This window comes from Elaeis guineensis, chromosome 3 (assembly GCF_000442705.2).
Source record: "Elaeis guineensis isolate ETL-2024a chromosome 3, EG11, whole genome shotgun sequence".
In the NCBI taxonomy this organism is placed as follows: Eukaryota; Viridiplantae; Streptophyta; class Magnoliopsida; order Arecales; family Arecaceae; genus Elaeis; species Elaeis guineensis.
This window is the reverse complement of record NC_025995.2, coordinates 101,284,680-101,301,011: the sequence shown is the minus strand read 5'-3', so window position 1 is coordinate 101,301,011 and position 16,332 is coordinate 101,284,680. Positions and strand designations below refer to the sequence as shown.

The following is a 16,332-nucleotide window of genomic DNA, read 5'->3' as shown; positions in this document are numbered from 1 at the left end:
AGATTCCACATATAGCAACTCAAATTCTTTCTAAATTAAAAGAAAATTAAAATTCATGCCTAACTCCCTTATCTCCTCTTGCTTGTCTATTCACTAGTGTTTGGCAGGTGCTTTACTGGGGATCAGCTGTAAGGTTTCCAGTTTCCTTTTACACGGACTCTTCGAGATTTTTTTTTTTTTTTGAAAAAAAAAAAGAGAGAGATAAAAAGGATGGAAATAGGTTTAAGGTTCGCATCGTGGGGGAGAGACCAAGCTTTTGGTTTCTTTATCAGTGAGAGATATTTGAGTGTTTGATTCTCCTAATTAACATTAATTATCATTTGGGACTCCTTGCCCCAAGAAAGAGATAGGTAAAAAATTACCACCCCCACATGATACCGTCATTATGATATTAGAGATGTGCATCACCCATGTCCATGTCTATTTTTAAATCCATACGCCTTCTCTCCTGTCCGATAAGAAGAGCCACAACTGATCACTTGTTATGGGTGTCTCTTGGCTGCACATGCATCTACCATTTTTGGCATGTATAATTTGTACCTTTATTCTGCATACATGCACATAGTTTCAACAAATATAATATATAAACATGGATTGGTATACAACAACACATATGGTAAATAAGGCTAACAATATTTGTTAAAAAAAATCATCACATTATGGACAAATTGATTGGTTGGAAATGATACACCTCGAAACTAACTACAGTCGATGTGGTAGAACTGACCGATCAGAGCTTGCCACGAGTTTGCCACAAAGTATTCATCTTTGCCAATCAGTTCTCACCATAAGGCTAGTCCGAAGGCATGTGAACATATTCCAATCTCCCCCTACTCAGTAACTAGCTTATAATGGCAAAATGATTTTTATAACCGTGAGATGCACAAGAGAATCATCCCTAAGATATCTTCCAAACGTGTAAGCGATTATCCAAAATGGCTGCTCTACATGTCCTAACCTTCCATCGCGATGGACTCCAGCCCTCCTCTATATAAACTACTCCAGGAGGACATTCAATGTAAATCAAGTCGAGTGGAGAAAAGTTAAGTCAATTAGAGTTTAGGCCTAAACTCATTAAGTTGAAGCTTTTTGTGCCCTTGAGTTATCATCTCTATGCGACTTACTTAGAACCTCCCATATTTTTCTAACTTCAACATTAAAGAATCCCCCGTTGAATACTCTCTAGCATTGGACTGAAGATTCGACCATTGTCATCCATCATCCAAAGCAAATCAAGATCTTTAATTGATCAGCATTTTAGGTCCACGTACTATCTCATCAAATCCTCTAGTACATCACTTAACTCAATGAGTGCATGATCCGATATGCGAGAAGGAAAATTTTCTCCAACCACTCAACTCGAATCTCACAAAAGAAAAAGATAGAAGAAAATAGAAAATTTTTTTGAAAACATGGCTTAAACTTCTTTTTCTTTCTTTTTATTCTTTTATTGATTAAAAATATGGTGCATATTCTCTATTTGTAAATAATGAGGTCGGCCCTTACATAAATTGGGCCAGATTCCTTTCTCTAATTTTAATGGAACTCTTTTATCTAAAATAGATGCGTCTTGTAGAAATAATTTAGAAAAAGGTAAAACTCTAGAAAGGTAGATCTCCACTTCTACATCAATTTTATGTTCTATCGCTTTATCAAATTCTTCTGAAATTGGAAGCTATGCTAGATCAAAATCTTATCCGAAAAAAAAATTTTTGGATTAATTAATCCATTTCGAATCCCAGACAAAAAAATTTTGATACGATTGCTAGGAGCGTCATGTAATAGATCTTCAAAAATTATCTAATTTTAAAAAAAAAATATTATTAAAATCAAACATCGAATGACCAAGTTATAGCCTCCAAAAATTTGGCTTATGACTTGACTTTTTGATATGACAAATCTTACTTCTAGATCTCATCCAGTCCTATTTATAATGAGCAAAATGATCCATATCGAATTCGATGATTCTACTATATCGATCGAATCAATTCTCATCAATAATTAAACATCAAACTAAAACACATGCCTTCGAAGAGTGGAGGATGCTTTAAACATCTCAAACTCTCTTGAGGTGTTGTTACTTGTGTGGCAATTCTACATCAAAAACTTTATATTTGGTGGTTCACATCTGATTTAGAATGCGGCAATTATTCTTGAAGGCAGCTTAGAAGAAAATGTTAAAGGGCGCCGATCAATAACAAAAATTTTTACCTACCAATGCTATAGTAACCTAATAGCCTAGCAGCATCAGACTCTTGTATTTATGTGTAATCTCTGAAAAATGTTTTGTTAGAACCGTTCAATCGTGTATGTATTGGATCATTTAATAAAAAAATCATCATATTATTTATTATTAAAAAATATATTATTATGCAAGTTTGGTTGAAAATTTTGAATTGGGAAAAGTTTCACTTTATGACCAACTGGCTGACAACTGAATGGTTCTTACCACTGATGGCTGCTAACTGGATGGTCTTACCACTAATTTCTCGTAATCTCCACTAATCTCAGCCAATCGCTATATTCCAGGTGGTGGTAGCATGTCGTGCGACAAGCGGCGCTCCGCACGTTTTCACTGACAACGGACCTTCGGACAAAATGAATGAAAAGCAAAGGATCAGATAATAGGCTTTACATACCAAAACTGTTCGATCGTACTAAAGGAGGGCCTATCAAATTGCGGCGCTGCCAAATATTATACGTGGCTTCCTATTAATCGCCAAGAACAACTTCTTGTCCAATGGAACCATTACGTGATCCGATTCACGTCGTAAGGCCAGGGGCACATCACTCACGGTCCGCTGGCAGAAAGTCCAAAATACCCCCATAACCCTCCTCGATTAAGTTTGAACCCATCTGTCATTCAAGACTCAAGAGAGTTTTTTGTCCTTTTACGTCATTACATTTTTCTCAAGCCTCTTGCCTATTTCGTCTCGTTATTTCGCCGCACCACCGGCGAGAGCTGGAAGAAGCAATGGATCCCAGCGGCGGAGGCCGGGCGGAGGCGGAGAGGTGGATGGTGATCGCAGAGAAGCTCCTCGCCGCCCGTGACCTCGTCGGAAGCAAGCGTTTTGCGGAGCGGGCGATGGAGGCAGACCCCCTCGTCGACGGCGTCGACCAGATCCTCGCCGTCGCAGACGTCCTCCTCGCCTCCCAGCTTCGCGTCAACAACCACGTCGACTGGTACGCGGTCCTCCAGCTTCCCTCCTCCCCCGACGGCCGCGACCCCTCCGCCGTCAAGCTCGCCTACCGCCGCCTCGCCCTCCTCCTCCATCCCGACCGCAACCGCGCCCCCGGCGCCGACGCCGCCTTCCACCTCGTCTCCGACGCCTGGTCTGTCCTCTCCGACCCTTCCAAGAAGTCCCTTTTCGACGCGGAGCTCCACATCGCCGCCTCCGCCGCCTCCAAACCCTCCCCCTTCTCCTCCTCCGCCGCCGACGCCACCTTCTGGACCGCCTGCACCTTCTGCTGCTATGTGCACCAATACGCGCGCGCCTACCTCAACCGCTCCCTCCGCTGCCCGACCTGCCGTCGGGGGTTCACCGCCGCCGAGATCGCCGTTCCACCGCCCATCGTCCCCGGCACCAACATGTACTACTGCTCATGGGGCTTCGTTCCCCTAGGTTTTCCCGGTGGGCCGGGCTTTGGCGGCGCCCCGGATCTCAACAGCGCCAGCGGGTGGAAGCCCTTCTATCCGCTGTTCCCCTGCTCGGGAAACCACCCCTCGCAGCCGCCTCCCAACAACCCAAATGGGCACGGCCAGCCACCGGAGGATAGCGGGAAGAAGGACAACGTGGCCCCGGCCGCGAGGAACAAAAAGAAGATGGCAAGGAAGAAGGTCGGCGGCGGCGTAAAGAAGAGGACTTGGGCTGCAGATGGTGAGCGAAAGGGTGGCACTGGGAGCGAGCCGAGGACCTCTGGCCCTGAGGCATGGGAGGGAAGCGGGGCAAAAGCCGCCACCACCGATGTTAACGAACAAGTGGTGTTCAGGGGCATTAACATTAACGAAGCAGCCAAGGGATCGGACAGTGGCGCTGGTGTTGTGGTGGATGGAGGGGACCCGATGAGCTTCCACATCGATATGGATGCTACTGATGAGCTTCTGGGTAATCTCCAAAGCCTTCCCTTCTTGAAAGTGGAAGAGATTCCAATGCATTTGCCGTAATAGCTGTTGTTGCACCACGGCGCAAACGCATGGGTCAGAGTTTATGGTATCTATGCCTGCCGGGTTGGAAATGTTGTACCGGAGACTGACCCTTAACTACATCCTCGAATGTATAATAATTATGACCGTGTAATTTTCTTTCTAAAAAGTCATCTCCCTTGGTCTTTCAAGTTTTAGGTCAGCGCTTCTCAAGGTTGGATGGCAGAGCATACTGGTTGCTTAGGTGGGAAAATGTGCAGTCGTTGGTTCTGCTGGTTTGGCTGTAGGGATATTTCTTTTGCAACTTGGTACTACTTCTTCCTTCTTGCAGCAATAAACTTGGGGACTCATAAATGTATGCTTGAAGTTTTAAATTCTCTGCTTTACTTGATTTTATTATATTTGTCGGTTCAATTGTTGTGAATTTGATAGCAATTAAGAATGATTTGCTTCTCTTAGGTTGGTGGTATTTAGATATCTTGCGTCCTTGTAACTACTGGATTTGTGGCTTGTTGCTTGCTTTATATTACATTGTAACGTTGGTGATAGATTTATATTGGGCTAAGAGAATGTTTAGTATTGCAAATTGGTATTACACTCTACCTTGTGCAGCTATTAGAACTTCTTTGTAAATATGATGATGGTGATGGTTTTAGCTTATAACTTTACACTCCATGCTATACATACTTGTGATTATATGCTTTCTGTAATTGCCTGTTCTATAGTCTTTTATGCAATGTGCATTTGAATAATATCTTCAGTATTTGGGTTTTGCAAGTACCTGACTTGTATGTTAGAGGTTGCAAAGCATTTGGATACTATGATTGGCACTGTCTTCTTCGTGTTGTGGGTCCATTATGCCTCACTCTGGAATTTTATGGATGTGAGCTTTCTAGTAGGAGATAGGTCAAATGTTCAGTAAAATTGATATACATTAAGTACAAATCTGTGTTGATTGAAAGTCAAAGAATCCATGTTATAAGAAAGAACTTCTTTCTTAGGAAGGAAGGCAGATGAAATGGTAATGGTGTAGCATGGGGACAAGAAATTCAATTGGCCTCTTATCTTGTGAGGTTCACAACACTGAGTATCGTGTGTCTTTGGAACTGCAAGAAGCAAGAACAAGTAAATCTGATGGTTAACCATGTTTAGTTGTTATTCAGCTTCCTTTTCATTGTAGAATGGAGTTGCACAAAATTCTATTCCACAAGATTTCAATAAAGAATCACCAGAAAAATTTTATATACCATAGTTTGAAAGTCGACCCTTCAAGATTTAATTGAGGACATGGAAGATTATTCATATTGGAATATTATGTTGCAACTGAAGAGGTGGGTCCAACTGTACGAGCATCATTAGAGGGGCAAATTTGTGAATGGTGGCAAAGTTTTGAACCCCTAGTGTATATATTTTGTGGATTGCCTGCATGGCATGGTAGAATACATATCCATATCTTGAAAACGTCCACTTGGCTGACTATGACCTTAGGAGGTAATCTTTAGCGAGCAAGGAACAGATCTACCAAGGGTTGCATAAAGTTGCTCCTGGTGTCTTGTTGAAATTGTTCACTGGTATTGAAGCACTAAAGGAAGCAAGGTTCCTGATGGTTCATGATATGAAGAAAGACCTGATATCACAACAACTTATACACATATCCCTGAGATGAAATTTTTCAATTTGCATTATAAACAGAAGAGGATTTAATGATTTGCCTTCAAGATAGGACCGAAAAGCTGAGACTCAATCACTGTTACAGGTCCATACCCTTCTCATTTTGACAATGACGGTCTCTTTGCAAGTGTGCACATATGTGCATATGGTACGCAAGCAGAGGAAAAAATTGGAGGAAACAGTGTTCATGAGTTTATGGACAAAGAAGGTGGAGCTGTTTATGGCAGTACATGAACAAATAAGTCTTACAAACCATATGATTCTGATATTTCTGGTTATTAACCATATGTATGTTCTACTTGCTTATCAGCAGCTAGCTTAATGATATATGTTTGTGTTTTTCTTGTTTCATCTTTATCTTGATCTTTGTTCTTTATGAAGATTTAAGGATCTGGGCTAAAGTAACCAGATAGGAATTCACCAACCAGTACAAGTATGTTTTAGTGAATGATGAGAAAAAAAAAAGCCAGACTGCAGTGCTACTTATTTTTATGAGGATGGATTCGAGGTTTGGTACATTGAGACTACTGAGGACATGTAGGAGTGAAGCCAAGGACAGAGATGGAGAATATAGTGAAATAATAGGGACATGTGGAATGAAGATACAAGAATGCTCCAGGTGGGAAGTGCTTAAATCTCCATTGGCTGGTCTATGAAAAGGAAGGGCTGACCTAACCATCATGGGTGAAGGTTGTGAGTAAACATTTAAAGGTTGTTTTAATTGAAAAAAAAAAAAAAAAAACTTGATTATCAGCGGCATGCATGAGAATATAAATTAAGGCTTCCGCTTGGTTTAAGGGAAAAAAGAACAAAAATTGACTAGAATAGGAACTCATTCTCCATGCGTAGTACTAAGATGAATTTAATGCATAGGTGAACAAGGATCTAAGATATGGTATCTTGATGTATCAATGAAAAGAATAACTAGACAAAGTTTTACAATTTTTTTTGTCTTGAATAAAATCTTGAAGTCACTCACTTTTATTAGAAAGCCGTAATTGGAACCAAACTATTTTCAGAGAAGTGGGGTCACATAATGGAATTCCTTGAGCATAATGAAGTAAATAATTGCAGTTGCTTTTGTTTACTTTCCGGAAAGCAAAAATTCCTGGTTTTGCAGGGCTTTTGTGAATTATTACAGAATGAGAATGAGCTTGAGAAACACTGCCAGACATGGAAGCAAAAATACTGCATTTGATATGGTGTGGTGTCATAGTTTCTGAGCTACTAGGAAATGAATGCATGAAGTGGAGGAACTTGACAAATTTCATGGCAGACATGTTTACATCATCTTGAATTTTAAAAGTAACCTTAGGTGTTTATCTAAGCATCATCAATCTTACATACTGGTTCTTACCTGTTTACAGTGTAATATTACTCGCGTGGATAAATGACTTGCTTGAGGTTATCATGTTGATGGATATTATTCATGCATTGTGCTTTAGGCTGATACACATTTAATGCCCATTAGAAAAACGAGGGTTCGAGGTCCTCACTTTGAAGCACACTCTTGTCCAGGGGATTAGACTGCAATTACTGTTTTAAATTGAAACATTTTGATGTTTCTTTGAATTATGCAGCAACAAAAAAATAAATTAATTAAAACAAGAGAGAGTTCAAAAATCTAAAAACTGGAAGAAGGGAAAAAGGAAATTTTCATGTAGCCTTTTACTGAAAGGATAGAAACAGCATGCTGGTGATATTTCATAAATGATGCATATTGCAAAGCTGGGATGCAAATACGAACCTATGAACAAGCTAAAGATTAGTAGAGGAAGTGCGACATATGCATTGTCTAGAGTGAGGGGGCCAAAAAAGAGACTGACTAATTATGTGATGGATTACCATCTAAACAGGATCAAAATATGATGCACTTATTTAAATTTCTGTTCAACATTTAGGTTTCTTTCTTTTTCTTTTTTTTTTTGGCTGAGCTGTTGTATGTAAGTTGTAGATAAAAATATGACTCCCAGTCAACTGCAAGTGGTTTAATGTATGGGCATGCACTTAGACAGAGGCATATTTATCTCCAAGGTTTCAAAAGCCCCTGCGGTATGCAGGCAGTTCAGAGCAGCATGAAGGCACTTCGGTGGGTACCTGCATTGACGTACATAAAAAGAAACTAAAAAATTAAATCCATTAACACGTTAAGATAATATAAAAAAATACAAATAACTTGGAAAATTCGGAACTAGCAGTGGCAGATTTTCATCACTCTTGAATACATGACGTTCTATAATTTTTATTCGCTCGGTTGCTGTGTGTGTGAGCACACACAGCCTTGGTCGACTCGCAAGCTATACTTAACTGTGAAGCCTGGACGATGACCTGCAGCATTGCATCGGCAGCAATCTTGCTGACAGTCCTTGTGATCCAATCGTTCGTACTAGTTGCAAGATGTGACATGGACCTTAATGATCACTGTACCAATTTAAGCAGTTTCTTCGTCAATATAACTTCGAGGTGGAGGGAAAAGAATTTCGACAAAAATTGCCGCCAAGCACATGCGGGGGAAGAGGTGAAATGAAATAAGATTGTCGTTAGGACAATTTTGGATAGTAACATAGATTGTATTCGAAATAGATTATCATTATTAAATTATTAATAATATTAATTATTATATTTAATATATATAAATAATATTATAATAAAATTATTTAAAAAATTAATTAATATATTTAATATGATAATCAAATTATCAATAATATAAAATTAAATTTTCAAAATATCATCAATAATTTTATTTTGATGTTTTTTTAATAAAAAATAATAAAAATAATATGAATGTGATGGTAACACGAAAAATGACGGACTAAGAAATATAAAGAATCATGGATATTGAAAGAATGGAGAGAAAGCGGATATGTGTGAAGCTATAGAGATGATGGGGAAAGATGTGAAAGAGCCACAAGAGTGATGGGGGATAAAGACGAAGAAATTACGGACAGACAAAAGGAGATAGAGGAGTCATGGATCAGAGATATACACAGAGAAAAAAAAATAGATAATAAATTTTATATAATTTTTTAAAAAAATAATTTTATTCAAAATTTTTATTATAATATTATTAAAAAAATAACAATCTGGATGATCAATCCACTTCAAAATAATTCAGATTGTCTTCCATCTAGATTGCCAACAGAAGACAGCCTGAATTATCAAAATAATTTAAATTATTATTCAAAAAATATATCGAATATAATGATCTAAATTATCATATTAAATTGATAATAATTTAAATAAATTAACCTAAAAGATAAAGATCATTTGGTTGCTGCCATCGACTCAAGCCCCGTTTGGCGCAACGAAGGAAAAGACACCGACCGGGTGGCTGCAGCCAAACTATAATTAAAAAGAAGCTCCTATATATATTGGGAAAATAAAAGCAGCATTACCCTAGCAAAGTAATAATAAACTTGCGTCCGCTTCTGATGGCGTGTTTGTTGTCTTCCAACCATCCGCACTTTCCAACAAGCGGTGCACTCAGACATCATTTTTTAAAGGAAAAAGAAATTTAATAAATAACATCCCATTCGCAAGTTTTAGTTGAAGGAGTGACATGTTACAAGTCTTTGAATATCAGTATATTCTAAAAAATTAACATGAATCAACGAAAAAAATTCTCTAATAATTCAAGGGGAAAAAAATGAAGATGTATTCATCACTTTCATTAACTTTTACTTGGATTTTGGGCGAATAACATGAAGTCCACCCATGAAAGGCCTCAGAGGCTCTGGAATCAATACAGAGCCATCCTCTTGCTGGAAGTTTTCCAACAAACATACGATCATGCGTGGGACAGCACATGCAGTGGCATTAAGCGTGTGCACAAACTGTGTGGGTGTGCTGCCCTTGCCTTTCTTTGAACTTGCTTGTGATGGATCTGATGGAGATGGGCGGTAACGGATGCCCAGCCTCCGGCTCTGATAATCTGTGCAGTTCGATGCACTTGATATCTGTTACAGTAAAAGTAGAGAATGAGAACAGCATTTTTTTAAATGGAGCACATTTTTAGCCATTCCCAGTTTCTTGTCATACCTCGCCATACCGATCTAGTCCTGGCATCCATGCCTCCACATCAAACTTGCGATATGCGGGTGCACCCAAATCACCTGTTGCCATATCCAAAGTCCTATAAGCAAAACAAAATAAATGTCATCAAAAGAAAATGATAACAATAAAAGGAAACTAGGCAGATAAGAACAGCAAAGACTGATGAATACTTGAAATGAAGACCAAGAGATGCAAATAGATCTTCTTCGATTCCAATGAGTTCCTCATGGTACCGATCACTGTCTTCTGGCCGACAGAAGACGAACATCTCAACCTTGCTGAACTGGTGGACTCGATAAAGGCCCCTGTACAAAGTATACAGTCCCAACAATTAAGCATGCCATAAAAATTTCGGAGGCTGTTGCCAGGCTTTTTCAACAATATTTTGAGAAATATGTTCTCATTAGAGAGAGGCGGTCCACATTGCATCCAGCAACATTGATATGAACATGGTCTAAAGGGTAACGTCAATTATGCATCGCATCAGGCAGGAGAGTACACTGTCTTTTGCCCCTCTATTTTTTCATGAATGCAGAGGTCATAATAAACTTTTCCTACTGAAAGAATATATCTATATATATATATTTTTTAAAAAAAAGGTATGTGAGTGCGTGTGCATGTCAAAGGGCTAATATGAATTCCCAAAGAGTGCTTCCACATGTTGACTCACCTTGTTGCAGTTCCTGCAGCACCGGCTTCAGTACGAAAACAGTGAGAATATGCTACATATTTCAAAGGTAATGAAGATTCAGGAAGAATTGAATCCATGTGGATGCCTCCAACAGGAATCTCCGCAGTTCCAATGAGGCACTGATCACTGCCTTCAATAGAATAAACCTGTTAAGGAAATATATAAGACTAACACCAAAAAGATTCTTATTAAGTTAATTAATAATTCTACATACTTTTTAATGTCCATTTGTGCAGGAAATTCAGATGACTGCAAAAATCCGCAATTATTGCCAAAGAAGGATAAAGACCACAAGTTAGTTTCCCTTTTGGGTGAACTTTTTAGCTGTGATGTTAAATAAACTGGCTAGAATCCTCTGCATTGAGTATTAAGCTGAGTAGAAATCATCTCCAGCAATACTTTGACCGCTACTTTTTTCTATAGATGTTCTTTGGGCTTCAACAATTAGAGGTGTCAGATTCTATACCTCTACTAGAAGCTGCATCTTGAGGACCATTCTCTCCACTGAAACTGCACTCTTCCTAATATGCCTCCCACAACCTCCTAATTTAGCAAGAGGTTTCTTATATATTTTCATAATAACCCTGGAATCCATGACCATCAAAATACATGAATCTCAAAACATGCTTTCCATCTGGACAAGGGTCCACAAATGGGGATTAATGTGGACACATTTTTCAACCATGCTGTAGCTGATTTTGGCATTCAATGTCATTTATTGGAAATATGCAGATATTACCTCGTGGTCTGGTGACAATTTGGATGTCCAACGGTGTCACATATTTAGCATGTTACCGCTTAATACAACAAACAATTGATAAGTTTCAACTAACATATAGCAAACATCAATCACCCAAATGATGGCTTCATTGCTGCCAGTTGAAAAAACAAGTTAGGAGCAATATCCTATCAGTTCAGGCTTAGACGTTTACATGTGATAAGCCAATAAAAGTCATCAAGTTAATCAACTGAAGTATTCCATGATGAAACATCTGTCACTGCTTTTAACAGCCCCACCTGCTGTTGTAGATGTATTGCAGCAGGGCAATTTTGTAAAATGAAACAACAAACTTAATGTCATACATTATAGCATAATGCATTTAATAGGCCTTAATTTAAAAAATTTAATTGGAAGCATGTTATAATTCAGCCAAGTTATTAAGAATGTGTAAAAGAAAATGACCAGTCTCGAGCTAGCATACTCATAATTATGTACCAAGGACAAATTACAAACCTGAGTGTTTTGGCCCCGGGGTTGAAACCCACACTTCTCAACAACAGATGACCTGACAATTTCTGGAGTAATAAGAGGTGTAAAACCCCGTTTTGAAACTTCTGCAAGTGCCCAATTAATAAGGCCCATTTCTAGCAAAACAGCCTCATTCTTTAGGTAGTAGAACTTTGAACCACTGACCTACAGAAGACAACATGTGATGGCTAACATACATGCACAATAAATGAAGATAGCGAAAGGAGCAAAAAAGCTGGTAAAAAACATGCAAGATAGGCAAGAACAGAATATCCAGGGTCATAAGAGAGATATAGGAAAAGATATTCAGATCAAAACTACTTTTATCATTCCCAAGGGATGAGTTTTATAGAAGATGGGCTTGCAAATCCTCGCTCTTTCTGTTCTAAGTTGTCTTCCAAATTTATCAATTCTTTGTAAAGCCTTCCTCAAATGAAATGTGTACTTTATTTCCTTCAATTGAGCCATCAAATATATGCTTCTTACGTTTTTTTAGATGTTAGTGAACCAGAAATTAAGTCACATCAACATCAAGACGAGTTCACAGCATTTTAGATAAAATCAATTCATTTTTTTGATAGTCCAGCAACAATATAAAATTAGTGGATTCTCAATTTAAAATCATTTTAATAGTCATAACATACAAATACATTGGCAGAGCTGAATTACTAGGATGCAAAATAAATAATGCAGCAACAAATCATGTCTCAATAACTTGCTGATCCAATAAAACACAGAACAAGGGGAATACCTCAGCTGCTGCATCAAAATCAAACAAATCAAGTTCTTTCCCCAGTTGAAGATGATCTTTCACAGCAAAACCGAAGTCCCTTGGACTGCCTACCTATGCAATTTAGAAAACAAAGAATGTACATCCTGATCAATTTAAAGTCACCAAAATCTATTAGAGGAATGCGGAACGAAGGAAACCAAATACCATCCTTCGCAGTATAGAATTCTCCTCGCTCCCTATAGGAGCATCTGGATGAGTAGTGTTTGGTATACACTGTGCTTCCTGTTGAAGCTTATCTGTTAGATGAACAAGATCTTCTTCAAGGGCAACAAGTCCTTCTTTCAAACTCTTTCCTGCAAGAAACAGCGACACATTTTATGTAGGCTGAACAACATTTAAAATGATAGATTTAGAACTATCAGTTTGTACCTTCTTCAACAAGAGCTTGACGCACTGATGGCTCTAGTTTCCCTTTCATTTTATTAGCAACTATATTCCTTTCAGCTCGGAGCCGTTCAACTTCCTGCCATCTGTGACTAAAAATTAGATATTGGTGTATCATTTGTCATTATTGCCAGCATTGATTATCATTGTTATGACTGATTGTTACTATTATGGTCATTATCACTGCTACTAACATTTCAATCTGTTAATAAATTCAGTTGGGAATCTAATTTCACATTAAATTTTAAAACCAGATTTAGTCTCTGCTAGTTAAAAAAGCATGGTTAAAAAGGTTTAGTAATTCATCAGATGACATGCCGTTTTCTGTGCCAGCAATGACATGAATAGTCGCATGCATCTCAGGTGAAGCTTTTGTAATTTGAGATACAGGTATACATCACACATTATGATCCTCATACCATCAAGTTTTCTAAATTCTTAAATGTACTTGTGATTTTTTTTTTTTTTGACATTCTTGCGATAATATATGACACACGTTGGCATCCAATCTAATTGAAATGGTGCTACATCATACCATGTCATACTACAACTTCCACTTGAAATCATGATAAACATTTAAAATTCAACCTAAAGAGACTTTAAAATCAGAACTGATCTTGCATACATTTGAACTCCAAAGAAATCAGATTTATGGTCCATTAAATGTAAAACAGACAAGAATAAGAAGAGAAGTATATGGATGGCATGAAGGGATCAAAAGGCGGATGATGACCATGTAAAATAAGAGAACAATAGATGGCATCAAGGTTTGGAAAGGTGGGTGAAGAATAGAAGAAAGAAAGGATGGAGAAAAGAAACATAATTAAGAGGAAAACAAGAAGCCATAGAATAATGCAACAATCATATTCATCATTGTCTATATTAGCACAATTCAATATGAGGGAAGATGCACTTGCATCATCCAAAACTAAAACTTGTAGACCGTACAACATTACATTATAAAACCTTAACCTGGGATCAAGTTCATAGAAACTCCACACTTGGAATGGCGTTCACACAGTTATCTTCTTGCAACAGCTTCAGCCAACATCAGCCAGCTGATCTTTAGATAAGGCAATTGGTCTGGTCACTTTTCACCTTCGATCCTTTCTCCCACTCCAGATACTCTAAAACTCTTTCTTTCTTACTTGCTTTTCATTTTATAGGATTTGATGGTCTGTTCTATGAATGGACATGATAACAACAAAAATTCAAGATTTTACATCAGAACAAACGTTAGAAATCAGATATGTTGCCCACGCTATAGTGGCATTCCTCGGTACTAACAATGGATGACCTATCTATAGTATGGACGCATGTGTAAAACAGTCGGTTATGTTCGTCGTGTGTCGGCTGGGCAACCTTTTTGTGTGAGAATTTCATTATAACCCTGGCACTTCTCACATGAAAATTATAAACACAGGATAAACCCAAATCGAAAACTAATCCAGCAACCTCTAGAAAATAACAAGAACCAAAAAAATCGAAACTTTTCAAATCCTGGAGTAAATTAAGTAATAAAGGACAGAAGCCTGACCTTCTGCAGGCTCAAGAACTTCTCATAGAGCTCAAGCACGAGCTCCAAATCCGCACTGGAGTTCCTGTTCTTGACATTGGCAGCAACCACATCCTTGTTGTCTCGGATCCACTTGAAATCAATCGCTGCTCTCCACTGGGGCTTTGCAGCAACTGCAACCACCAAAAAGGCAATAAATGATAAGATTCGAAGAATTTGGTACATATATAGACAAAAAAAAAAAAAAAAAAGCTAGAGAGGGGCGGAGAAGAAGGTAAAAAAAGGAACGACCTTGGCCTTCTAGGGTGGCGAGGGAGGCGGTGGGAAGGGCCGGAGATGAGAAGGCCCTAAGAATTGAAGGCAGGGGGAGCATCGGGTGGTGGCGATGGGGATTGGTGGCTAGGGTTTGTGTTAGGGTTTTGAGGGGAGAGAGGAGGAAAGCAGAACGGCAGCGGGAAGGGGCCAGTGTTAGGCTGTGGAGGGTCGTCCCTCCCAAGCACCCGCCTGATATCATCGCGATGTCTCCGGGGAGGGAGGGGGGCAGAAAGAGAGAGAGAGAGAGAGATAGAGAGGAGAAGGCGGAGGGCGGCGGCGGACAGGGCGGGGCCGCGCGGGAGATGGCGAGGCGGGCGGCGGGGGATAATGGAAGTGGAGGCAGGGGTTTAAGATCAGACTGCAAAAGATTGGTACAAACTCTGGCACGTGCACGGCGCGTGGATCTGAAGGCGTCATCCCATCCTGCAAATATTTTGAATTTTAATTGCTTATGCGTTGTCCTATTTGGTATTGGGGGAACATTTATTTAATACTAGAAAGACACGTACAATACATATTAAAAAAATAAATTAATAAAAAATTCAAGGAATTGGGAGTAAGCGAGATAAATATATAGATTCGATAGATAGTATCGATATTTTAATTTATTTTTAAATTTTTAAAAACTAATATTGTTTCAAAAAACAGTTCAATAAAATAGTATATGAATAGTTATTTTTATTTTAGAAAAATAAATTTTAATTAGTTTGGCTGGGAGCAATATATATATATATTGTTTGTGAATAGAATAGCTAAGGATATCTCTGTTACTTTAACAAAACAAATCTAAAATAGCACATTAGCTTTTTATTTAATAATATAGTGTAGATATTACGCACTATCAAAAATGATAAGAAGATTTGTTATTAAATTTTATCTTCTATCTTTTATATAACAGTTGTTGAATGGTTACATAATTATTATATAAAAACACGGCATCTATATTATGATATAATAACTAGAAAATATAGAGATTATTTATAAATTTTATTTTACATGTTTACGGTGGTTATGGTATTTTTGCTTACTAAAATATCATATATGAACTTTTGATCATAATATTAATAAATATAAAGAGATCTATCAATAAAATCTATCTTCATTTTTCATATCCCCACATAGAATGGTTGTACAATCACAATAAATAAATATGCATCTTAAGTTTTAATATAAATTATATATCATAGAAGGTTTATCGTTGAATTTTATTTTTTATTTTTCATATAATGACCATAAAACTATTATATATATGCTATTGTACAGAAACACAAATCTTGAACTTTTATATCATCAATAAATGAAAGAAGGACTAGCCATCAATTTTTTTTTGTGTTTCATATAGTGGTCTTCAACTTGGTTTTATGGTCATTGTATGGAACATGAGATTTAAACCATGACCATAGACCAAATAGGTCAAATGTACTTGGATGAAAACCATAGCCAATCCTAATTTGAGATTGGATCTTAATTTCAATCCATATCCAGATTATTTATTTTGATTTGGAAGTTAGATCTA

At 38.0% G+C, this 16,332-nt stretch overlaps 2 protein-coding genes across 5 annotated transcripts; one reads left to right on the top strand and one right to left on the bottom strand.

The window, feature by feature from the left end:
- The first annotated feature begins 2,898 nt into the window (after positions 1-2,898).
- LOC105041393 (uncharacterized) lies at positions 2,899-4,540 on the top strand. The gene has a single exon (XM_010918359.4). The coding sequence runs from the start codon at positions 2,975-2,977 to the stop codon at positions 4,163-4,165; it is 1,191 nt and encodes a 396-aa protein (XP_010916661.1). The 5' UTR covers positions 2,899-2,974; the 3' UTR covers positions 4,166-4,540.
- A 4,906-nt stretch (positions 4,541-9,446) lies between these two features.
- LOC105041394 (serine--tRNA ligase, chloroplastic/mitochondrial) lies at positions 9,447-15,195 on the bottom strand. 4 transcript variants are annotated; one of them, XM_010918360.4, is made up of 10 exons: positions 14,793-15,195; positions 14,523-14,674; positions 12,971-13,064; positions 12,746-12,894; positions 12,560-12,652; positions 11,794-11,973; positions 10,539-10,705; positions 10,039-10,173; positions 9,854-9,947; positions 9,447-9,771 (listed from the first exon to the last, which is right to left on the bottom strand). In XM_010918360.4, the coding sequence occupies exons 1-10, from the start codon at positions 15,013-15,015 to the stop codon at positions 9,493-9,495; spliced, it is 1,566 nt and encodes a 521-aa protein (XP_010916662.1). In that variant the 5' UTR covers positions 15,016-15,195; the 3' UTR covers positions 9,447-9,492. The 4 variants fall into 4 exon arrangements, 3 of the variants coding, with proteins under 3 accessions (XP_010916662.1, XP_010916664.1, XP_073110259.1); XR_012139824.1 differs by having other exon boundaries at positions 9,721-9,771; positions 9,854-9,927; positions 14,793-15,152; XM_010918362.4 differs by lacking the exon at positions 14,793-15,195 and having other exon boundaries at positions 12,971-13,071; positions 14,523-14,663.
- Between the last annotated feature and the right edge of the window lie 1,137 nt (positions 15,196-16,332).